Source organism: Ambystoma mexicanum, chromosome 11 (genome assembly GCF_040938575.1).
Source record: "Ambystoma mexicanum isolate Mex_15411 chromosome 11, UKY_AmexF1_1, whole genome shotgun sequence".
Classification (NCBI taxonomy): Eukaryota; Metazoa; Chordata; class Amphibia; order Caudata; family Ambystomatidae; genus Ambystoma; species Ambystoma mexicanum.
This window is the reverse complement of record NC_090934.1, coordinates 818421379-818446733: the sequence shown is the minus strand read 5'-3', so window position 1 is coordinate 818446733 and position 25355 is coordinate 818421379. Positions and strand designations below refer to the sequence as shown.

Here is a 25355-nt window from a genome sequence, read left to right as displayed (position 1 = left end):
TACATTTGGGAGATAGTTCTCTATTCATTTCATTCTGAAATTGTTCATAAAATCTCCTGCCTCATGTATTGGCTGATTGTTTCTTTTTAATTTTCATCCCCTTCGGATGTGTTGAGAACCATTGATTGTGGTAGCTCATCTGGCTGATTCTCTGATGAGCTCTGGTTATGAATCATCTAATAGGGTCTGCTTGCCAACGTAGTAAAGTGGCTTGGTATAGTAGGCTGTGGGCGTCACCTGTAAGCAAGAATATCCCAGGCCAAATCACGTTTTGGCAGTGTTGGTAATGCGGACCACTTTCCTTAGGGCGTAAGTTAAACAAACCTGTAGAAACATACATAGATGTTAGGAGAGTTTGGACAGGTGATGGTGGGATTCTAATGGAGAGGCCTCTAAACGGAACCCGGTGCGTCACTTGTCCTTGAGTCAAAACTCCATGTCTCGTCCCCTGTAGGGGTGGTGGGGGGAGGGCAGCTCTAAATAGCGAGCAACGCAGGCATCTGTCGGTTCTGGTAGGTACGTTTATCCCTGTGTTATGGATGAACCGTGGGTGTCGGAGAAGGATGACTTATCTCTAAGGAGAAAGGGGAACAAACCAAAGATGAGATTGTAAACTGGGGTGTGTCCTTTGCTTCCTCCCTTGTACCTCCTTGTTCCCCTTCCTCATACCCTTGTCCAAATCCCACTGTTTGACTCATGATGCTGCGGTACACGTGCGTAGCGGTTGGTATGGGCCGTACCGTGATCATGTAGGTACCGAAATGTCATTCAATAGCAATGCGCCCTCTCCGTTCAGACACGTGGTCACGGTGGGGGAGCCAGGGTGCTGAGGACATGGGGTCATTTTGTTCTCTTGGGTACTGTTTAGTGTGTATCCATAAAGGAAAGAAAGGAGAGGTATTGTGGTGATGAGTGTTGAACTTATTGGGTCAACCGTGATGGTGGAAGGGGGTAGGGAGTATGGAGCCGTAGGCTATCTGTCTACAAATTCCCCAAGGGTTGTAATATTACCTGCATAGGTTTAGACGTCCTGTGCGTATGTAGGACAGCAGTGCCTAGTCGGCAGATCGTTTTGCATGGGATTCCTTCTGTCAAAACAAAATGGAGGATTAGACAAATGTGTGGATTGGAAACGATCTGCATGTCTGCAACTCATAGTAGTTGTTTCTAGCGCAAGCCACTGTTTTGAGCTTACCTGGATTCACGTGCATCGCGTAGCGCATGTAATCCGGTGAAAAGAAAAGAAAGTGAAGAGAATTGGTCGGCGTCAGCGACACGATCCAGACCAGAAATTTTGTATAGTGTGGTAGTGATGGAAACCTCCTGTGGAAAATGGATAAGGGATTTGCAGTGTGGCTGAATGGCGGGCTGAGCAAGATTGGGAATTTATTTCTGAATGGAAAATTTTTTACATTTTTTGGCCTTGAAGAGTCTGACGGATACGTGCAGGCTAGGCACTGGGTTCACTACCTGACAAACTCTCAAATGGCTTCTAAGTCACTAACACCACTTAATATAACGCTATTCATGCCCTCACTACACCAGGGTGCAGATCTTTCTGCAATGGGTGTGAACAAGAATTGGAGTCTATGCTTCCCCTGGAGGACTGGGAACAGATTTCTATAGTCACCACAAAGTTCTTCTGTCCCCACTTGGCTGAGACCCAGGCAAAAATTTTGTCAGTGGTACATGACTCCTGCCCGACTTCATTGCTGCAACGCTGCTCTCCCTGGGGAATGTTGGAGGAGATGCAACCAGGAGGGCACTCTTTTGCATGCTCTGTGTGGATGTCCGACTTTACAATGCTTCTGGCTGGAATTGAGATTGCGTATTTGGGAGGTACTGGGACTTGATGTACCTGTCAATCCTATAGTCTGTACTTTGTGCTTGGTCTCTCCTGCTATCCTGTCACTAAAATACGTACAGACAATGACCCAATGTTTCAGACTTTCATTCATGTCCATTTTTATTACAAAATCTACAATGTACTAAAGTGCTCGGTGCAGGGGAAGTTTTCCAACCTTTTTCTCTTTCCCTGGAGCGAAATTGGTCCAACCTAAATCATAGGTATGTCACCTGGACCTTACCAAATGGGAAACATTGTAAATACTTGGGGACAGAGTCTTTTTTATGTATAAACTTGGCATATTCAATATACGTAGAGTATTTGCCAATACTGTCAACCGTCTCCACCCAGTCAGACTCAATCTTCTTTTTGCAACACAAGGTCTGTATATCAACTCATCTTCAGAGCTCCCAATAATAGTTAGCGCACCATGAATCCGAATCTTAAATGAATTGATAGACATGGGTCCATCATCATGCGATTCAGGTCACCATATAATGAGTTAGCCTCGGAATACAGAATTTTCCTGTATGTTGACATGTCTCCACATGAGGTGTGCCTTCAGAGAAATGATAGAGTTCATGCCTACTAACTGAATTGGGTGAATGAGTAAAAGATATAAAGCACAGAAGAAAAATATCCATGGCCACCAGGCCATTCTAGACACATCTTAAATGTAACCAAAAAGCCATCACAGAAAAATATACAAGGATGCACAGTATCCGAACCGCAAAGGTTTAGGGTGATTTGTGCAGTTGTAAAAAAATACAAGAAATCAATAAAGAGAGACCCGGTCTCCCAGTACTGATATTCTTGTGGACTGATCAGTTTCACCATAAGAAAGAGAAAAAAAAAACAAGGGTAGTAATGCAGAGTAAAGAGTCAAAACAAAGAAAAAAGAAGGGATGTCCAGAGACAAATGTAATACTTCCATAATTTGCCTTGAATGGTATTTAACATACCACCTACATCAAGTAGGTATATTTCCAAGGGATTGTGTCCTGTAGAGGGCACTGCGCGTTGATGTCCCTCGAGTCGGTGTCCCTCGAAGGCCTCCGTATTGGCGCCGATGTCACCATGGGTACAAATAGTCTCGCGCAGCGTCCGTTGCTCAGTTCCGTTTTTCCGCGCTTCGTGAGCCTCGGAGACGTAACGCTTGGTTCCATTATTCGAAAAAAATCTTCATAATTCTTCGAAAATCTAACTTTCTACGATAGCATCTTCATCCGAACCATCGACTCCACGAACCGGTTTTAAAAAAATTCGAGACTGTGGAAAGATGATGTCTCTAACTTATCCTCACAGGATCTGTTTGTGGTGCCTGGGATCAGAGCATCAGTGTTCAGAGCGTGAGGACTACATGTCCATGACGGCTAAAGCCTTGAAGGAGTGTAAGGGGAAGTTAGAAAGAGGTAAGGCTGTTAAAACTTCTACCCATTCAAAAGTTTCCTCGGCTGAGTCGAGACATTTGTCTCCTCGCCGTCAAGGGAAGTGGCTATTTCTATGGTGTCTTGAAAGAATTGTTTTAATCTTATTTTCCTGATCAGTTGTCTTATTTCAATTCGTGTTTGGAATGGGTCATACCGGGCAGTTGGTACGAAAGAGAGTCCTTTTTCCAGGATATTTCTTTCTGCTTCTATAAGTACATGTGATGACAGGTTCATGACTAGTGAAAGTTCGGTTGTTGGAATCCTTTTCCGCGGCTGCGGGTTGTCATTGGGGAGAACGGTTGCCACCGTAGTCTCCCTCGTTGGTTCCCTTGTTGGCCTAAAAAACAGACATTGTTAGTGCCTCGCCCTTGTCCCTGGTTGTCACATGTACTCACAGAAGCAGAAAGAAATATCCTGGAAAAAGGACTCTCTTTCGTACCAACTGCCCGGTCTGACCCATTCCAAACACGAATTGAAATAAGACAACTGATCAGGAAAATAAGATTAAAACAATTCTTTCAAGACACCATAGAAATAGAAAAAGAAACTGGAAAATTCACAGACCTCCGTCCAGCCTCACAATTTTTTCCACCTACTGAAAGTAATACCCCAGAGTGCAACACCTTTGAACAAGCACTCCTTAAAAAAACTAGAAATAATTGAAAAAGAATACAAATTCATACACAACAACTACAGTAAAGCAGAGGCCTTAAAAACACTGGGAAACGATGACACAATAATAATTAAGCCAGCAGACAAGGGAGCAGCCACGGTTCCTATGGATTTACACAACTACCAGCAGATGGTTAACACCCTGGTACAAGATCCGACCAGCTACAGAATCCTTCCCTGTGACCCCACCCCATCTTTACGAAGACTGATTGCACCTATTGTGGAAGAGGCTCTAAATGAGGAGTACATCAACAAAAAAGAAGCCTCTTTCCTTACACCGACACATCCAAGGTTTCCAGCGTTCTACGCATTCCCAAAGGTGCATAAAGGAATAACACCCATACCTGGAAGACCTATAGTATCAGGTATTAATTCAATTCTGGAACCCCTGTCCCAATATGTAGACAGATTTCTATGTGACAGGATTCCCAAGATGACATCTTATGTAAAAGATTCAACGGCCATACTAAATCTGCTTACCACTCTCACCTTTGACGGAACCAACCAATGGCTAGTAACAATGGACATCGAGGCATTGTATACCAGTATTCCCCAGCAGGAGACAGTCGAAATGGTACGAAGAACTCTGTTTAATGGCCAGAGTTTAGCCCAAGGACATGCAGGCTTCATCACTGAACTTGCAAAAATAGCCCTAACCAGAAACGTCTTCATTCTTGAAAATACATTCTTTAATCAGATCTCCGGGACGGCAATGGGCGCAACCTTCGCGCCCAGTCTAGCAAATCTCTATGTCGAACATTTTGAAAAGGAATTTGTGTATGAAGACACAAACCCCTATCGGGATAAAATAAAGGTCTGGAAAAGGTACATTGACGATGTCCTCATGATAATTGAAGGAACAGAACAAGAACTAACAGTATTTCACCAGTGGCTGAATAACTGCAATGACCATCTGAAATTCACCATTGGGGCCAACAGTACAGAGACACACTTCCTGGAACTCCAAATCACCAACCAAGGAAATTAACTGCTGGCACGGGTCTACAAAAAAGACACCGATAGAAATTCACTGCTACAATACAACAGCTACCACCCAAGAGCCCTGAGGGACAACCTCCCCTTTGGACAATTTCTCCGATATGGCAAGACATGTACAAGATTGGAAGACTTCAAAGAACAATCTGGGGCTCTCAAAAAACAACAGAAAAAAAGAGGTTACCCGAAAAGAATCATCAATGACACATGCAAAAGGGCAAGGAATATACCAAGAGAAATCACCCTCCAACAACACAAAAAAGATGAAAAAAGAGAAGAAATAACGGCAGTAATGAGCTATTCCCCCTTGTTCAATTGCATCAAGAGAGAAATGAAAAAAAACCTTGGCCCATCCTAAACACAGGCTCCATTTCCTTGGCTTTACCATCCTTTGCCATTAAGAGACGCAGAAACCTAAGGGATGGCTTGGAACACACCATGAAAGAACCAAGCGATAATGAGGCGGAGAACACAATTTGGGGAGCAACTAAACCAATGGGACATACACCATGTGGGGGGTGCTCCATGTGCGCCCAAACTTCAAGAAGCAAATCCATTGAGATCGGATGGCACACACCATGGCAACAAAGGAGCTTCACCAACTGTAAATCCAAAGGGGTAATCTACCTCATCACGTGCCCATGCACCCTTCGATACGTGGGCATGACAACGAGGGAAGTGAAAAAAAGACTTATTGAACATAAATCATGCATTCGAACAAAATAACTGACAGCCCCCCTTGTGAATCACTGTCAAAAAAGGTCACACACAAGAAGACTTCACGTGGACCATCCTGGAAAAACTAACACCACCTAGAAGAGGCGGGGATTTTGGAACAAATCCTCAAACGAGAACAACTTTGGATCTTTAGACTCAATACAGAGAAAAATGGATTAAACAAAGAAATCCAGTAGAACAATTTGGCTCTAATGAGATGAACACGCAGCACGGAACAATTTGCGCTAATGAGATGAATGTGTAAAAAAGAATGTCAAGAAACACCATATATGACACTGTCGATCAGGGACACACCCTGATGTGACATCTTCAGAATGATAATGTATATCCCATACATATGTGGAACCTACTCTCCGTAGTCAACCGGTGCCAGTGCTTCCAAAAACTCAACACCCCCAAAAATTCTAAAATCTATTTTTTTAAAAAGAAATGAAAACCATAACCATTCCTTTGGCTTCGGACCACCGTCAGCACAGTATCACTGACGAAGGCAGAAGGCAAATACATATGTATGAGGCACAAGTCAGCCATGGACATTATTTTTACATTATTTTTAGAATAAGATAACAAGTTCACTGTATTGTATATAAGAGCTTCCACTAGAACTACACAAACTTAAGAGATTATGAGGCTACCGCCTCAGCAATCCTGCAGTCTATAACAAGACTACTTTATGCAAAGCCCATATCCTCTGAATGGGTCTAAAGTCACTCCAAAATGGCCGCCATGAAGGAGGATCATCAACAGCAACAACCGACCATGTATAAGTGTCCTTGTTGCTGGGCAACGGTTGCAAAAACAACTTCAGCGTCCCGCAGCCGCTCGTGACATACGGTGAGTGGCGCTAGCTTTCAATACAAAAGAATTGCCTCCTATTCGAACGTAGGCAGCAGTATGCCACCACTGCTTTCGTGCACGCATTGGCAACTGTAAATGTGGTTCATGTCCCTCCCAAGAGAACTTCTTTATAGAACCAAGATTTCTCACGTCTGACCGCGAGCTGCCACTTGGCAGCCGCGCACGCGAATGGAATAAGAACTGTCATCACCATTCCAAAGCATTCGGGCGCACCCCAGCGGGCCAAAAATTCTCTCTTTATATATATATTTCTTAACTGCGCACGAACGCAAGCGGCGGTATGCCTCCGCAGATACGATTGCGCCTTCTAATTACCTTCTAATTACACTCATGCTCTTCTCAATAGAAGGCAGCTTCCCTATAGAATGGAGATTCCTCGCGCTCGACCGCGAGTTGCCACATTGACATTCGGGTATGCGAATGGAACAAGTGCCAAGATTACTATTTACAGATAGTCTGGCGCACACCAGCGTCCTGACTGCCTGCCACCCCAGTTTAAAAAGATTGCGCTAAACACAAAAGGATGTCCTTGCACCACGCGCATTACGACTAACTTGTGAATACAGCACCACTGGGTTGCCTGTGGGGAATTCCTAACAAAACGCCTTGTTGCTGTCTTACAGGACTTGAGATACGCATGGCCACAGCCGCATACATCAAAAGATCCGGCTGACAGCCTGCACGCCAGAACCTATATAAGGTAATCACCAGTAGCCAATATATGTCTCTATATAGCCAAAATAGCCACATGACTGTTCAGATATTAGTTCATCAATTACATTGGTTAAAATCAATAGAAAGCACTTTAGAATAAGACTAAGATTAACCAAAAGGAATTATAGTGACCTCAAGACCTAAAACCCATTTCGGTTTTATTTCTCTTAGGTAGATGGGATGATGGTGTCTGCGACCCTCCCCAACCCTTGATCTCATTGAGACGAAGCTAAAATCACGGTCCTGAACAAGATAACTAGCCTTCATCGAAACCGGTCGACCACTTTTTAACCAAGGATATCCCAGAAACCAACCAGGGATACCCCATGAACTAGACCATACAACTTTGTACTATGGATGAAGTTCCTTGTTTTTAAAATTTCTTCTATGAACATTTCATTTGATTTTCGAATAACCATCGAGTGTTCTATAACTCGGGGACCACACAATTTCTATGAAGGTCAATAAAAGAAAAAACAGTTCCTCTCTGAAATGTGGCCCCAAGTTCTTTTGAAACAACACAACTAACTCCGAAATGGGCGGCAGTCCCATACACCCCACGCCTAAGGACAGAAGTCCCCATATACTATAAGGAATCGCCTGTGAAAATTGTCCTTTGAGGTCACCCATTAAATGGTACCAGAATAAGGATCAGCCTCCACACTGAAAAGGTGGATCCCAATAAGTGTTCATGTGTGTTAAAAACATTGTTTCAAATAACACTTCGGGAAAAACTTTGAAGTATAATTCATCGCCTCCCTGAATGTGATCCAGTGGCACTGGTATCAACCGGAAGTGCGATCAGCATTGCTCAAGGGAATTTCCCCCAAGAGGAGCTCTAGGAGACGTGTTCGTAGTGGACTGGGAGTTTCCACTTATGTATGTGTTTCCTCCAGTCCCCGTCATTCCTCAAATGATCAGGAGGTTGAGAAGATTCTGGAAACCCATGACCCAAATTACCCCGGATTCGGCCAGGAGAACGTGGTACCCAGATCTTCTAGACATGTACATCTGCCCTCCGATTCGTCTTCCACAAAGAGAGGATCTTCTCTCGCAGAAGGGTGGTCAGGTTCTCCATCCGGATATCAAAACCCTCAACCTTCATGCCTGGTTTCTGAAAGCTAAGATACAAGGATTGGGATCTCCCGGATGACGTAATGGAAGTGTTGCTTTCAGCCAGAAGGCCAGCACAAAATCTTTATACCGCTGCCGTTGGAGCAAATTTTGCAGCTGGTGTAGAGAAAAGAATATTGAACCCTTTTCATGTAATACACCGATGGTGTTCTCTTTTTTGCTTTTTTTTAGCAAATTCAGGTCTTCAAGTTTGTACAATCAAGGGCTACCTTGCAGCGCTGTCTATCTTCAAGCGCACTGCAGAGGAGCCTTCATACTTCAAATTACAGTTGGTGATTCAATTTCTGAAAGGGTTAACTAATGTTTTTCCTCCAACTCCTTTTCAAGTTCCAATGTGGGACCTGAACCTAGTCTTAAAACTTCTAATGGGTACTCCATTCGAACCCCTTCATTCCTGTTCATTAAGATGTCTAACCCTTAAAACAATCTTTCTAGTGGCTTTAACTTTTGCCAGAAGAGTGAGCGAATTACAAGCCTTATCTTGCAAACCTCCACATACAATCTTTCACAAGGATAAGGTTGTTCTACAAGTGAAGCCGAATTTTCTCCCAAAGGCGGTCTCAGAATTCCACATCACACAAAAGATAACCTTACCCTCGTTCTATCCTCCTCCCCATCCAGGGAAATAGGAAGAGAGATTACACTGGCTGGATCCAAGGCGTGCCTTAAGCTTTTACATTAGCAGACTTGCAAGGATCAAGCAAGCAGACCAATTGTTTGTGGGGCATGCAGGGCACAAATTAGGTTTGCCCATCATAAAACAAACCATTTCAAGATGGATTATTTTAACCATTATAGAATGCTATAAATTGGCAGGAAAAGAGCCCCCTTAACACTTTAGGGCTCATTCAACCAGGGGTATCGCAGCCTCTTCAGCTCTCCAAAGAGGAGTTCCAGCTAAGGACATATGTGCGGCTGCCACATGGTCGTCCGCACACACTTTTACCAAATTTTACAGTCTTGATTCCTCCTCTAGCCAGGAGACGAAATTTGGAGAAGCTGTGTTGCGCTCTGTGCATCTTTAAAGGGAAACATTTCATTTTACTCCCGCCTTCTCTATATACTACTGCTATTGGAGTCTATCAAAGATCAGGAATATGTCGGAGGACACAATCCCTTCGAAGAACAAGTTGCTTTCCAAACTGGTAACGTTCTTTCGATGGGATGTTCCTCTGATGTATTCCTTATCGCCCCTCCCATCCTTCCCTGCAATAAAACTTCCCTTGTGGTTGCAGCTTACGCTCCTTCAAAGTTATTAACCAATTCATGCAAAGCAAAACAGCACCTCAAAATGTAACTGAGCAACGGACACTGCGCGAGACTATTTGTACCCATTGTGACGTCAGCGCCGATACAGAGGCCTTCGAGGGACACCGACTCGAGGGACGTCGACGTGCAGCGCCCTCTATTGTGAAAATATTTCCGAGGCCAGCAAGCTGGAAGTGGAATTATCAACGATAAGGAATACGTCGGAGGAACATCCTATCGAAAGAATGTTACCAGTTTGGTAAGTAACTTGTTTGTCTAACCCATAAAGCTAAATCGGTTCGACCTTAGTCAAATATTAGCATACAGCAGGCATAATAGAACATTTACACAATCTGGCAAATAAACATCTAATTTGGGGAGTTAAAATCCTCATCTTTCCAATGAGGGTATCCCTCCACATAGCCATAGAAGTGTTATTACTAACAGCATAACCCAGATATTTCATAGTTGTTACCCGATGTAAAATATCTGGTCCCATTACCCAATGCATGATCTCGGGTTTGCGTCCCCTGGCAAGAACCACCACTTTCCACTTAGTGCCGTTGGGTAACATATTATTATCTAGGGCATACTTATAGAATATGTTTATCTTGGATTGTAATCCCATGACTGTTTGATCAAAAAGTATAAAATCGTCGGCAAAGGCTAGCAAGTCCAACCGCAGACTGCCAAGCCTAGCAGACGCAATAGCAGTCCCCTGCCACACCTTATCCAACTCACAGACTTATAAATTAAAAAGGGTTGGAGCTTAAGTACATCCTTGCTTTAATCCTACATGTGATCTGATAACCGAGGAAAGAGAGCAATCTCGAGTAAGACGTATCCACAGCGTATTACCTGTGTGCAGAAGTGAGAGCAGCTGAACTAGTTTTCTGGGGATATTCATCCAAAGTAGTTTAGTCCACAGCACTGACCTGACTACACAGTTCAAACGCATTAGACATGTCGAGGGAGGCCATGTAAACCGCCCCGATGTTACTATGATGGACGTTATGGTATGATGAGCGAACATGGTAGCATTAAGGGCAGTCCCCAATTGCTTCCCAAATCCCACCTGAAATCTGGACAGAGCTTGAGACTGGGTGATGCTATAATTTAGATCTTTAAGGAGCAATATAGCAAACACTTTACTAATCATCTGTTAAAGCGATAGGCCTATAGTTTCTTGATTCCAGTGGATCACCCTTTTTAAAGATAGGAATAATAATAGACTGTAGCCAAGACATAGGGATTTCATGAGTCCTGAAGATTTGAACAAACGGGTTTAAGAATGGTTGCCCAAACGGATGGCGATTCCTTCAAAACCTTTTTACCATGGAAAAGCCAACGGCCACCATTTGTAACTCCTGCTGTCCTTTCTGTCCATTTGGTCCCCATTTTTGAAGCATTTGGAGAAGGACTGCAATGGCCTCTCTTGTCTGACTCGCCTGAGGGCACTGAAGTTGATAGAGCCACCCTGACGGACTGTTTAATTCCTGAAATTACGATGTCTCCCATGATAGTACGTTGACTCTGTGTTAATTTGCTTGCTAATGTGGGTGCTAAGTGGAGGGGACAAGGGGTGTTATACTTTATATTTTTGTGATGTTGTTCATGGATGAACCGACTTGTGGTCTGGATCCATGATAACTGTTGACATATGACTTCAAATGCATACAAATTTATAAAATGGTGCCTACAAAATAAATAAAGAATTGGCAAATACTGGGAACCAGTACAGTAAAAACGCTGATGTTTTTGAAATGTTCAAGTTTCTCATTAAGGTTTTGTTAATATGGAAAATGGCGTTCTGCTATATATGTTCTTTTCTGTGCAAAAATAGATGTTCACTATTTTCTCAGTAAAAATGTATCATAAAAGTGATATTTCTTAAACATGATATTTCTTTAATAAAGGAATGGTGGAGTTAGTGCTTTCTTCTGAGACACTTCGGAAAATCCAAGTGGAATATGGAGTCACAGGATCTTTTAAGGATAAACCACTTGCGGAGTGGTTGAGGAAATACAATCCTTCGGAAGAGGACTATGAAAAGGTATTTTGTTAGCTGCAAAGTATTTGGGTACATTTTGATTGTTCACCTCCTTTAAAAGAAAACGTAGTCCAGAACCCTATTGATCTTTTTGCATGTGGAGCACTGTCTAACTGGTGTTATTTTTGTAATGTTTTAATTTTGTGATATTACAGATCCCCTTTATTTTTCTTAAATTGTACAGTTTCCATACTTATAATCTTGATTTAGTCACCTTCTAATATAATGAAAATGACATACCGCACTGCTGTCTTGTCATCCACTTTATTTCATACTACAGCAAGATCCTCAGTTGTTTACCGTGTTGAGGTCCTCAACAGTGATATCATGCTGCTGAACCGCATTTTTTCCAAGACATTTTTTCCTTTCCAGGAATGTCTCTGCCTTTTAATTCATGTAAAAACAAATATGTCCCCTTCCTCAGATGTATATTATTTGTAGTTGTTTTAAAGCAATGCACTGTTTGTGAAGACCATTCATATTTGGGATAGCAGTTAGGAGGAATCTTGCAAGGATTGGATTTTGTTCAAGTTAATTAAATATCCCCACAAAAAAACTGAAGGAACTATGTTGTACTCACAAAGGGCTAGAGTATATATAAGGGCACCTGGCTATGCCCTGAAAAACCCAGGTGGGCGTAGTTGAATAAACAGAAAAATACCACTCCTCGGCAGTCCTCGCACTCGGAGACGCCAAAGCCGTGCAGCTCGGGACGAGAACTCAAGTAAACTCAAATTTCGCCATTCATGGACGGTCTGTAAAAGCTGCAGCCACATTAAGAAGTTGGTGACTCTACCATCATCATACTTTGATGACAGTCTTTACCACTTGAGATATTTACCTGTTTACACACTGGCTAATCATATGCGCCAGCTTGTCATCCACACCAAGATGGATGTCTTTACTTACCCCAGTACTGGATAAGTCTTCGATACCCTGGGACTCCGATTTACTCCATCATACGTCCTGATGAAGGCCTGCACACAAAGCTGCATTCTACAGCTCACTTCTGGGCCGAAACACCTTAGTGTTGACGATTACACCACATGTTCAGTGCACAATCCATGCACTGCTTTGCGTTTGTTATATGTTCATTGAATTTGTTTTTTTGTTCACATTGTACCTGCATAACCGAATATGTTGTCTATTACCAGCAGAACTTGTTTGTTATCCATTTAAACCCAGCTCATTCCACTGGGTTATACTTACCTGTATTGTCTTCCCAATACTCCTGGGTATTCTGTCCCCATATTTTGTCATGTATATGCTAATTAAATATATTAAGTCGAAACACGTGCTGTTATTGACTTTCATATTTGTTAGACTACTAAATTGGTATGACCTCTCGCCCCGTACTCACAAAGGGGAAATCCCAAAACCAATTAATGGATTCATTTTCATTTGTTAAATGTTATACCTGGTTTTCCAAAACTAAAATATATGGCAAGACAATCAATTTGTAGCATAGACCATATGTGTTCATAATGTAACTTCTACAAAATAGTATGAACCTCTTGACAACAAAAATAAAAAGGATAATATAGAGATATTAAAAAGTAATCAAACATCTGAATAATCATAACACATTTTAGTAACAAAAGGTTACAAAGTATGATTGTAGAGTTTCAATTCACGTCAGAAAAAATGTGTGAAATACATTTTAAGTTTTGCAATTGGTAGATAGAATCCGATGTTGCGTTGTCCCATGCATCCTGTGCAAACAAACTTTCAAAAGAAAACTTGATGATTATTTTTAAGATGAATTTCCAAAATCAACCCTGGTGGAAGGATTTTTGCGAGACCACCCTATTTATGGTGAACCGGGAATACACTGATAATTAGCCAAAACTCAATCAAAGTAAGGTAGGTGAGCATTGAAGGTTTAGTCTCAGGAAAAGTGAGAGAGAGGTCTAGGTACACAATGAGTCCACACAGAGCAACACTAATAATTTAAGTTTGTTAGGCAGATTTGCATACAGTACCCTCTGGGACCACCACACACAATTAGGACTACAGGTGTAAGCAAGAACAACCTTTTGTATAAGTCTGTACCACACAGTTTGTTGGTAGCGAGCTGAGCAGCCAGGCGTATCTCAAGAGTTAATGTGAGCAGTACATGTAGTTCTCCAGCATGGGGTTTGGCATGGATTCACATGCTCATGAATAGTCCCCGTCGTCAGGCCGGGAATCCTCGGTATAGAAAAAATCAGTATCAGTTTTGTTTCTGATCTGTCTTCCTCAGTAGTAACCAATCACTGGTCTCTGGGTCATACTGCCCCCAGCCAATGACTGCCCTCTCCCCAAGCCCCGCCCCTGGCAGCCATCCTCAGATTTTTACCGCACGTTCAAGTGTTGGGTGTCCTCGTGCTGTAGCTCTCGAGCTTTTGCTGCGTTTTCGTGCTTTTTTCAGGAGATTTTCTCATTTTTCGGTTAATTAGAGCCTCGAGCTCCACCGTGTCTACATCCGATCAACGGGGATCCGTTTCAGAGTTTCTACGCCCCTCAAGGGTGAAGATTTTGTCGAGTTACGCTTTTGGAGGATTACAGAAGTTCTGAGGCTTACCCCGGTCATGGCCCAGGAGAAAGGAAGCTTGACGCACGGGAAGCTGTTCAGGACCTGCCCCGGATGCCAGCTTCAGAACGTTTTCAAGGACGACGAGCATTTGTTATGCCTCTACTGTCTGAGGACAAGACGCACAAGGAGAAGGACTGCGCGTTTTGTGGGAACATGTCGGAGCGGACCATGAAGGATCGCCACCTCCGTCTCGCCAACTGGCTGGAAGGTAAGAGCCCGCCAGGCGAGAAGAAGAAAAAGAAGTCCGAGCGGTCTTCTAAGTCCTGTGAGGGTGCCCCGGCGACGGGGGCCCAACAAAAGGCTAAGCACTGCGAGTCCGCTGGCACCGGGAGCGCCGAACGGTCGGGCTCCTTGGCTGCCAGGCAGGGTGCACCCTCCCCGGCGCCATCATCCACGAGCCAATGCTCTGGCTCGGGTAAGAGGAAGTCCGAGAACCCGGCGAAGCTTCTGGAGAGGCCCCGGTCGATCTCGAAGATTCCGGCAGAGGGGGAGCGAGGCTCGGACCCTCCCCCCAAGGTGAAGGCCCCAGGCGTACAGAAGGTGACGTTGGCCTTAATTCACCCTGCTAAGACCTCGATTGAGGATGTCGCCGCGGCCCTGGCTCAGCCTGTGGAGGCTACACCAGTGGAGGCGCCCTCAGGAGCCAGAGTCTCCCTGCCACCGCGGAGGGAGTCGTCTTTCAGGCCCATCGAGAAGACCCCCACAAAGTCCTAGTTGGAAAGGGTGGGGGAGGGACTGGTGGCCATCGTGGATACGGACATGACCTCTGAAGAGGAGCTCATCCAAGTCGTGGAAGAGGCCCAGCCCATCGGGAGGGATCCCGACGAGGGCGACGACGAGAGCGACGGTGTCGCAGACAAGGCTCCTCGTTTCCCGCGCCGCAGGACACCTCGGCAGCCATTTTGTCAGCCATTCAGTCCTTATGCTCGGAGATAAGGACTAGGTTGCCCCTTCCCCTGACTGAGGTACCTGAGCCAGACCCGACGGGGGAACCGGAGTCAGGACCTTCGGGGAGTCCACCGCTTAAGAGGAGGACGGTGCATCCTAGGCCACCTCTCCCGCCTCGGCGGCCTTCTCTGCCTTCCCCCCCGGTCTACTACCCACGGGGATGATACCGGCATGGACACGACTACGACAGGTACGGACGACGACGGAGGCGACGACGGGACGTGCCCCCCGTTGCCCCCTGCCCGGGCGTCCCCGCCCGACGAGATTGGATCCTTCCATGCCATGATTTCCAGGGCATCCGAGCTCGTCCAGCTCTGCCCTGAAGAAAAGGAAGGGTTCCTTTACCAACGGCGCGAGGATAAAAGGAAGACGGTCCTCGCCGTACCGCTTCTTGATGACATCTGGGATGAGGGGCTCGCCCTCCTCAAGAACCCTGCCACGGCGCCTGCAAAGAGGGACCGGTACGAGAAGAAGTACCGGGTCCCCGACGCTGCCCCCATGTGCCTGGCCATCGTAGCCCGCTACGACAGGGAGTTGTGGTTCAAGATTGCCCCTCTGTTGGACTTCCTTCCGGACGCCAAGAGGGCTGAGGCCCTGGAAATCTTACAGGAAGGTGAGATTGCTTCAGACCACGCCATTACGGTGACTACGGACATCGCCGACACCGGTTTCTGTCAGTTGGGCAACGGCGTTTGCCTGAGACGACGAGGATGGCTCAAGGCGATGGATTTCCGCCAGGACGTACAGACCAAGGTTTTGGACATGCCCTTCGATGGGAACAACCTGTTTGGCAAGGCGGTTGATGAGTCCCTTCAGGCGATCAAGACGGACACGGAGACGGCCTGTGCACTGGGTGTGCTCCAACAGCGACAGCCGTCCTTTTGGACCTCCGGAGGCAGGCAGGGTGCCTCCAAGGGAGCCGGCAGTAGCTCCTCTATGTACCATCAAGCGGCAAGATCTTTGTCGCAGGAGGCCTACAGGGGACGCGGCAAGTCAGGTGGATCCCACCGTTGTCGCCAAGGTGGTCAAGGAGGCAAGGCGGCCTCCAAGCAGGATTGAACCAACCGTCGGGTCGGGCCCCCGCCGAAGCACCCCGGTGGGAGGCCGGCTGACGAAGTTCGTCGGCGTGTGGGAGTCCATCTCCACCGACCGTTGGGTGCTGGACACCCTGGCCCTGGGGCACGCCCTCGAGTTCCAGAAGAAGTGCCCTCGCTTTCCTCCCGTGGCCAGGAAGGAAAATCACGTCCCTCAACTGCTGTTGGAAGTAAGGGCGATGCTCAGAAAAGGTGCCATCGAGCTCGTTCCAAAGAGGCTTCGGGGCTCCGGAGTTTACTCAAGGTACTTCCTCGTAAAGAAGAAGACAGGAGGATGGCGTCCCATCCTGGACCTGCGACGACTGAACAGGTACATCAAGGCACAGAAGTTCCGGATGGTCACCCTCCAGCACGTGCTGGGACAGCTGGAGGAGGGTGATTCCCTGTCGTCGTTGGACTTGGAGGATGCGTACTCTCACATCCCGATTCTAAAGAGACACCGAAAGTTCCTCAGGTTTGTGGTCCAAGGGCGGCACTACCAGTTCAAGGCCCTCCCGTTCGGATTAAAATCGGCGCCCAGGGTGTTCACCAAGTGCCTAGCACCGGTGGCGGCGCGGCTGCGCCTAAAGGGGATCCACGTCTACCCCTACCTGGACGACTGGCTCGTACGGGCAAGGACAAGGGAGCTCGCCGTAGAACATACTGCGAAGACCGTCCAGCTGCTCACGGACCTGGGATTCTCCATCAACTTTCCAAAATCCCACCTGGTCCCATCGCAATTCGCCCTGTTTCTGGGAGCACAGCTCGACACAGTTGCGCGACTGGCCTCTCCGTCGGAGGAAAGGATCAGGACCATCCTGGGAAAGGTGCAACGTCTGCTGGCCACGGACGTGGCCAGAGTGAGGTCTATCAAGTCCCTCCTCGGAATGATGTCCTCCTGCATTTATCTCATGCGCCACTGCAGACTTCGGATGCGCCCTTACAAGAATTCCTCGACGCCCACTCACTGGATCCAGTCGACGGGCAGCTTCGAGGACAGGGTCCCGCTCGACGAAGCATTCCGTCAGGCGATACGATGGTGGGGTTCCCGCTCTCATCTGACGGCGGGAACAGGTTTCCTAGCCCCGGCCCACCAGGTGACGATGACGACTTATGCCTCATTGGAAGGTTGGGGAGCGCACACCGGGGATCTCCACGCGAGAGGCCTTTGGCTCCCGGAGGAGAAGACGCTCCACATCAACATCTTGGAGCTCCGCGCAGCGTTCCGGGCCCTCAGATCTTTCCTCCCGTCCCTCAAGGGCAAGGTGGTGAGGATTTTCACCGACAACACCACCACGATGTTTTACATTCGGAAGCAGGGCGGAACCAGATCCCCTGCCCTATCCAAGGAAGCCCAGGATCTGTGGCATTGGGCCGTCGCCCAAGGGATGTTTCTGGTACCCTTTCATCTGACAGGGATAAAAAACACCATCGCCGACTCACTCAGCAGAGAGCTGCGCTCGTGCCACGAGTGGGAACTGCGCGAGGATCAAGTGGATCGACTCTTCCGACGATGGGGCGAACCCCAGATCAATCCCTTCGCGACGGCGGCGAACTCCAAGTGCCGGAGGTTCGCCAGCAGGTTTCCCCAGCCGAGGAGCATGGGCGATGCTTTCTCGTTCCCCTGGGATGGCCTATTCCTTTATGCGTTCCTGCCGTTGCCGTTGCTACTCCGGCTCGTCAACCAACTCAAGAGGTCTCGGTGCAGGATGATCCTCGTTGCACCGGCGTGGCCGAGACAGATCTGGTTCCAGGACCTTCGGGACTTGTCAGCGTCCACACCAGTCAAGCTGCCGACGGACGCGGATCTTCTCTCCAGAGAAGGGGGCGCCATTCTTCATCACGAACTAGGGTCGCTGAATTTGCAGGCCTGGCTCCTGCAGTACTAGAGTTTGGAGGATACGACATCCCGGCTGACTGCAGAGAGGTTCTTGCAAAGGCCAGGGCATCCTCAACTCTCAAGTGCTACGGACATAAATGGAAGAGGTTCGCTGTCTGGTGCCGTGCACAGAAGATTAACCCTCCGCGGATTACGGCCACTCAAGTATTGCCGTACCTACTGTCCTTGGCCAAGGCTTGCCTATCTCACGCTTCCATCAAGGTGCATCTGGCTGCCGTCTCACGTTACACCAGAACTACAGGACGGGCGTCCTTGTAGTCTGATCGGCTGGTGAAGGAATTTATGAAAGGACTGTTCCGATCGTTCCCGCCGGTGAAGGCCCCTGCCCCGGCGTGGGAACTCAACGTGGTGCTGACTAGGCTCATGGGGGCCCCATTCGAGCCTATGCATTCAGTGCCGTTGAAGTTTCTGTCGTGGAAGACAGCATTCCTCGTGGCCATCACCTCTGCACGACGAGTGGGAGAGATCTAGGCCCTATCTTGCAAGCCTCCATACTTGACTTTTCACGACACGAGGGTGGTGCTGAGGACACACCCCTCCTTCATGCCCAAGGTGCCGTCGAACTTCCACCTCAACGAGCCCTTGGTGTTGCCAGTTTTCTTCCCGTCGCCTTCGTCGCCGGCTGAGAGGACTCTGCACTCACTAGATGTAGCTAGAGCGCTGAAGTTCTACGTGGACCGCACAAAGAGTTTTCGGAAGACATCACAGCTGTTTGTGAACTTTATGACCTGTGAACCAAGGGAAGGCTCTCTCGAAGGCTTCCATTTCCAGATGGCTCTCCGGCTGCATCATGCACTGTCACTGGTTGGCAAACCGACCGTTGCCAGGCCGTCCGAGAGCCCATTCGACCAGGGCGATAGCTGCTACCACGGCGTTCCTGTCTGGTGTGCCCCTGCTCGACATCTGCAGGGCTGCTACGTGGAGGTCGACGCACACCTTCACGAGATTCTACTGCGTCGACCGGGATTCCAGGGAGGAGTCCAGAGTCGGCCAGGCAGTGCTGCGCAACCTGTTCGCCTAAGGTGAGCCTGGTGAAGAGGTAAGAGTTGCTTAATGTTGAGTTGTTGTATTGCTTGATATTGAGCCTTTTGCCAACTCCCGTGGTTGTGCATGTGTATACTGCTATGTATTCTTATATTCATGAGCATGTGAATCCATGCCAGACCCCATGCTGGAGAAGGAACAAGTTACTTACCTGTAACTGTTGTTCTGCAGCATGGGTCTGGCATGGATTCACATGCGAACCCTCCCGCCTACCCCTCTGCGGCTCTTCACTTGGTCATACTGCCACTTTACGTGCTACCAAATCTGAGGATGGCTGCCAGGGGCGGGGCTTTGGGAGAGGGCAGTCATTGGCTGGGGGCAGTATGACCCAGAGACCAGTGATTGGTTACTACTGAGAAAGACAGATCAGAAACGAAACTGATACTGATTTTTTCTATACCGAGGATTCCCGGCCTGACGACGGAGAATATTCATGAGCATGTGAATCCATGCCAGACCCATGCTGGAGAACAACAGTTAGAGGTAAGTAACTTGTTCCTTACACAGGGGATTTTCAATCACAGTGGTTCAAGTAGACACTTGGTAAAACACGTATTAATTTATTTACACAATCATTTATAGAACATTTCACTAGGAGAAGACAACTTAATATTATAGACCAATACACTTCAATACAAAAGTTTTTGAGACAGTTTGAGCTTCCTTGAAAAAGGAGCCAAATGGCTGTTCAGTTACTTAGCAGTGAAGAGCAAAAAGGACAAAAATGAAAGTAGAATATATTATATATACTTTCTAGGCAGTGCATATAGTTTCAGTTCACCAGAATAGTTCAAGTCAATAGGCCAGGCCAAAGTCAATGGGCTAGTGTTCTGGATAGGAAAGAGCAGTTGTGGTATCAAACGGTAAAGTCTTAGCAAAAGCTCTCAGAAGTAGTTTAGGCGAAACAGAATTATTTGTGGGGTCACAAGCTGATTAGGCCTGCAAGTTGGGAAAGTTTCACAAACATTCACTGCAAGAGTGGCATTCTCTCAATCGGGTTGGCACAGTACCTTTGTATGAAGAAAACAAATGTTGCTGAAGTCGTGGGTCCTGGCAGTTACTGCAGATCTCCCTGTTCCTGAGCCTCAGTCGTGGGGACAAGAGGGAGGACGTTGGGGTCCTGGGGACAAGAGGGAGGACGTTGGGGGACTCCTGCACTGCACAGGATCGTTGAAGAAAGCAAACAAAATGGAGTCACTTCAGTTCCAGTAGCTGTAGATTCAAGAACACAAACTGGTGTCCCTCTCCCTGGTTAAACCTAACCAGCCTTGAGAATGGTATCCAGGTGTCTTATGAGTTGATTGGTCCCACCAACTTAAAGGAAGAAGCCGTCCTTGACGGAGCTTCTCTGTCGAATGGAGTTTGGCAATTTGGACCGGCAGAAGGGCTTCACCCGGCAAACCAACGGTCCAGTGGTTGCAGCAGACGTCCTCTTCCAGCTCGTCTTCGGTTCTTTCATTCCAGTGGTCGACTCGTCCTTCCAGTCCAGGGGACTCGCTTTTTAAACAGTTTTCTCTCTTTCATTCCAGCCTAGCTGTCACTCACCCATCAGGATGGCTGACCTTGCCGGACAGTCAGCCAGCCAATCATGACAGAGTGCATTTGGATCTCATAGTAGACTAAGCACAGGGAGTTTCGGGCACCTCCCTCACTTCCTGCCCACCCCAGACACTCAGACGCCAAGGGCGGACTTCAGACCTGAAGCCCGCCAAAGGCACACAAGCAAAGGGACCAAACCTGCTTTGGTGTGCAGAGACAAACACTAAACTGACCTTTCCAAAAAGAAATGGCGAAAAAAAGACCAGGACCCGTTTAAACAATGGGGCTTAAGGCGCAATCTTGAAAAACATGGCTTCAGGGATTTTTAGCTACCGGTGTTCGCGGTGGGAAAAATCATGGTAGTTCGTTGTAAAACCACTGCCACCAGCCTTTTCATTTGGAAAGGGTAGCATTTGACTGCTACATGAGTGCTTAGACACAGGGGATACTAGGTAACCCCTCCACACTCCATTGTAAGATGGTGTGTGCTGGGTCTATGAATTTGGAAAAGACTAGTAATGTCAATTTCGAAGGGATTGTGTCCTCCGACGTATTCCTTATCTTAGATATCTCCTTCCAGCTCTGCTTGCCTCGGAAAATTTTTCTCTAGAGGGCGCTGCACGTCGACGTCCGCCGAGTCGATGTCCCTCGACAGCCGCCGTATCGACGTCAACGTCATCCTGCCTATAAAGGCCGCGCGCAGCGTCCTTTGCTCAGTTCCGTTTTTCCGCGCTTACTCAGTGCCTCGGAATACCGTTGCTCAGTTTTGTCAGGTTAATCCTATTTACCTTGAGATATTCGATCCGTACTCGATGGCTTCTTCGTCGGAACCGACAACTCCGCGGTCCGGCTTCAAAAAATGCTGAGATTGTGGGAAAAAGATGTCGCTGACTGAGCCTCACAGAGTTTGTCTGTGGTGTTTGGGAGCTGAACACCATTGTTCGGAGTGCGAGGACTGTATGTCCATGACAGCTAAGGCCCTGAAGGAGCGTAGGGGGAAGCTGGAGAAAGGTAAGACTTTTAAAGCTTCTTCTTCCTCGACGAAGTCGAGACATTCGTCTCCTCGTCACCATTCGCGCTCCAGGTCTCGGAGTGGGTCCCATCACTCCTCGAGATCGAAGCATTCGAAGAGGAGATGTTGAAGATCCCCTTCTCCATCTTCCTCTTCCTCTGTTTCTCCAAAGAGAATCCCTTGCCCCACGAAACATAGTTCCCGGGCTGAATGGGAGGAATTCCGCAAAAATATGATGTGCGTCTTCGAGAAAGCGACCTCGACCCCCTCGAAGACTGCCGAGAGCGATGCTCTGGTCGAAAGACCTGAAGGTCAAAAACGCTGCGAGTCGCAGTACCCGGCGAAGGAAGCTTCTCGAGCGCGTCTCGAACCCTCGAGTAAGGCTATGACCTCAAAACCTTCTTCGAAGGTTCCGTCGACGCCATCGACAAAGGTTCCGTCGACGCCGAGGTCGGTGTCTTCGACGCCGTTGTCGAAGGGACCTTCGACACACGGGTCTGTCGACTCGACGCCATCTTCGACACCGGCGTCGACGACAAGAAAAGTCACGGTTACGACGCACCCAGTGGCTATCCCCAGGTCCTCGATGACGATGGCGTCGAGGTTGTCGACTTCCTCGAGCAGAATCCCAATTCTGTCGAGGTCATCGAGGCCTCCGCCTTTGTTTTCGACGCCACGCCCGAAGCCTTCGGCGTCAACGACATCGACGTTTTCGAGGCCGATTATGACAAGTTTGACACCCTCTGCCTTGGAGATGGGGTTTACACCCTTTATGAGTTCAGAACAATTGAGAACTATGTCCTCAATTATGGAAGAGGGTGAATTGTCTGAACAGGAAGACACATTTGAGTTGCAGGGACCTGCAACCCCAGTTAGAGAGGAGTTATCCTCTGAAGAACGCAGGTTAAAGGATCTTCATGATTCCTTACATGAGGCAAGTGGGTTAGACACTTCCCCTGAGGTGGCCTTTGCTAGGCCAGACCCGGGGGAGCATGCTGAAACCCCCTATAGAGCCTTAATGGCCAGGATCACAGAATTTATGGGGTGGTCTGCACCTTCACAGTCTTTCCAACAAGATGACCTCACGGATATTCTTGACAAAGGCCCATAAGAGGATCCTGTAGTGCCCTTTCATAAAGCTCTTCAGAGGAAGATTATGACGAACTGGGAAACCCCAGATGTCGTCCCGGCAGTAAATAAAAAACTGTCTACAAAATACAGGGTATCTTCTGCAGACCCGGAGTTTTTGTCAAAACACCCATCCCCAGAATGTCTGGTGGTACAGGCAGCATCCTCTACTGACGTCAAGACTGCTTACCCTACCGTCCCACAGGACAGGGACGATAAGAAATATGATGCTATGGCAAAGAAAGTTTTTTCGGCATGTAGCATGGCGTTAAAATCTGTTAATGCTACTTGCACCCTTGCTAGATTCAGCCATACACTTTGGGAGTGTGCTTCTACAGCGGCTGACTGCATCCCGGAGGGAGAAGAAAGGGAGGCGTTCCTGAATATCATACAGGACGGTAAAGACGCTATGTGCGAATCCCTCCAGACGGGCATTGATTCGGCTGACAGTATCAGCAGCGTAATGGCAGCAAGTACAACAACCAGGAGATTCGCTTGGTTGAGAAAGTCTGGTTTTGCCCCAGATGTGCAAGCCAGGCTCTTGAACATGCCATTCGAATGCTCTTCTTTGTTCGGGAAAAAGGCGGATGACAGTTTAGAGGAACTGCAAACTTCAAAAGCAGCAGCAAAATCCCTAGGAGCTGCAATCCGTCAGACTCCTTTTCGTCCCACAGGAACCTCTGCGAGGGGCAAGTCCTTTCGCTTCTACTCCGCATTCGGAAGAGGTAGAGGACGACCGGCTCAAAGGGGACAAGGAAGAACTACCCGAGGTGGACGGGGTAGACATTCAAAAGCCGCAGCAACAGCCGGTGCCTCTTTACCATCGGCATCTGCATCAGCCGCCCCAAAACCACTCTGAGGACTTCCCTCACAGAACACCTGTAGGAGGCAGGTTAACTCAACATCTGGCGGAATGGCAGGCTATCACGTCAGATGCTTGGGCATTGGAAACAGTTGCCCAAGGTTACTGCCTGCCTCTCCTACGCATACCTCAGTCATCCACCGGGGATCAGCTCTCAGAAAGCTCCAGATCCGTTCCTCTTGCAGGAAATTTTGGACCTGCTAGAGAAAGGTGCCATAGAACCGGTACCTGTAGCGGAGAGGAACAAGGGCTGGTACTCCCCTTACTTTCTCATTCCAAAGAAAGACGGAGGACTGAGACCCATCTTGGACTTGCGAGAATTGAACAAATTCCTCAGGAAAGACAAATTCAAGATGGTCACTCTTTCTCAGATCCTTCAGGCCCTTCAGTTCCAGGACTGGTTGGTATCTCTGGACCTTCAGGACGCTTATTTCCATGTGCCTATCCATCTCAAACACAGGAAATACCTGAGGTTCGCAATTGGCAACTCTCATTATCAATTTCGAGTGCTGCCATTTGGGCTGACCTCCGCCCCGAGGGTCTTCACCAAGTTAATGTCGGTAGTGGCGGCAAGTCTAAGGAGGGAAGGGATTCACGTCTACCCCTACCTGGACGATTGGTTGATCAGGGCTGTATCTTTGGAACAAGCTCAGATCCAGCTAAATCACGTTTGCCACTCCCTTCACAGACTGGGCTTCTCCCTCAATTTAAAGAAGTCACAAATGATACCATCGCAGAGACTCCAGTTCATAGGAGCGATCCTGGACACTTCCCTGGGAAAAGCCTCGCCACCAGAGGTGAGGGCTCAAGATATTCTACAGATGGTTACCAAGTTCCAAGATGCCCAACGTCTCCCAGCCTTCGACTTTTTGAGGTTGCTAGGCCTCATGGCATCCTGCATTTTCCTAGTGCCAGAGGCTCGCCTGAGAATGAGATCCCTCCAGTGGGCACTGAGGACTCAGTGGTCACAATTCTCAGGGAGAATGACAGATCTTCTTCAGGTTCCCGACAGGGTGGCTCGAGACCTTCAGTGGTGGGCCTGTCAGGAGAACATTCTGAAAGGAGAACAGTTTTGGGAACCCTGGCCGGAGATAACAGTAGTCACGGATGCCTCACTCACGGGGTGGGGAGCCCACGGCAACGAATTGACTATCAGCGGTCGTTGGTCTCCATCGGAGTCCAGACTACATATCAACCTGTTAGAGCTGAGGCCCATCAGACTTGCGCTGAAGGCGTTCCTGCCGGCTGTACAAGGGAAAAATGTCCGGATAATGACAGACAACACGGTGGCCATGCATTACCTCAACAAAAGAGGAGGCGTAGGATCACTACCCCTGTGCAGAGAGGCGATGCAGCTCTGGTTTTGAGCAATCCAAGAAGGAATCTCTCTATCGGCAGTTCACCTAGCCGGAGAGTAGAACTTGACATCGGACGCTCTGAGCAGGCAGAGCACAGTCTCCCACGAGTGGGAACTAGCTCAGGAAGTCCTTCTAGAGATCTTCGCCCTTTGGGGAACCCCTCAGGTGGATCTGTTCGCCACCAGTGTCAACAGGAAGTGCGATCTGTTCTGCTCAAGGGAATTTCCCCC

General features: G+C 47.8%; 1 protein-coding gene across 1 annotated transcript in view; it reads left to right on the top strand.

The window, feature by feature from the left end:
- The window catches only part of PIK3C2A (phosphatidylinositol-4-phosphate 3-kinase catalytic subunit type 2 alpha), a 2027647-nt gene that overhangs the window by 1280993 nt on the left and 721299 nt on the right, over nt 1-25355 (top strand). Inside the window, exon 23 of the mRNA XM_069623772.1 lies at nt 11553-11689. Within this exon, the coding sequence (XP_069479873.1) occupies nt 11553-11689 (137 nt within the window). The remainder of the gene's footprint in view (nt 1-11552; nt 11690-25355) is intronic.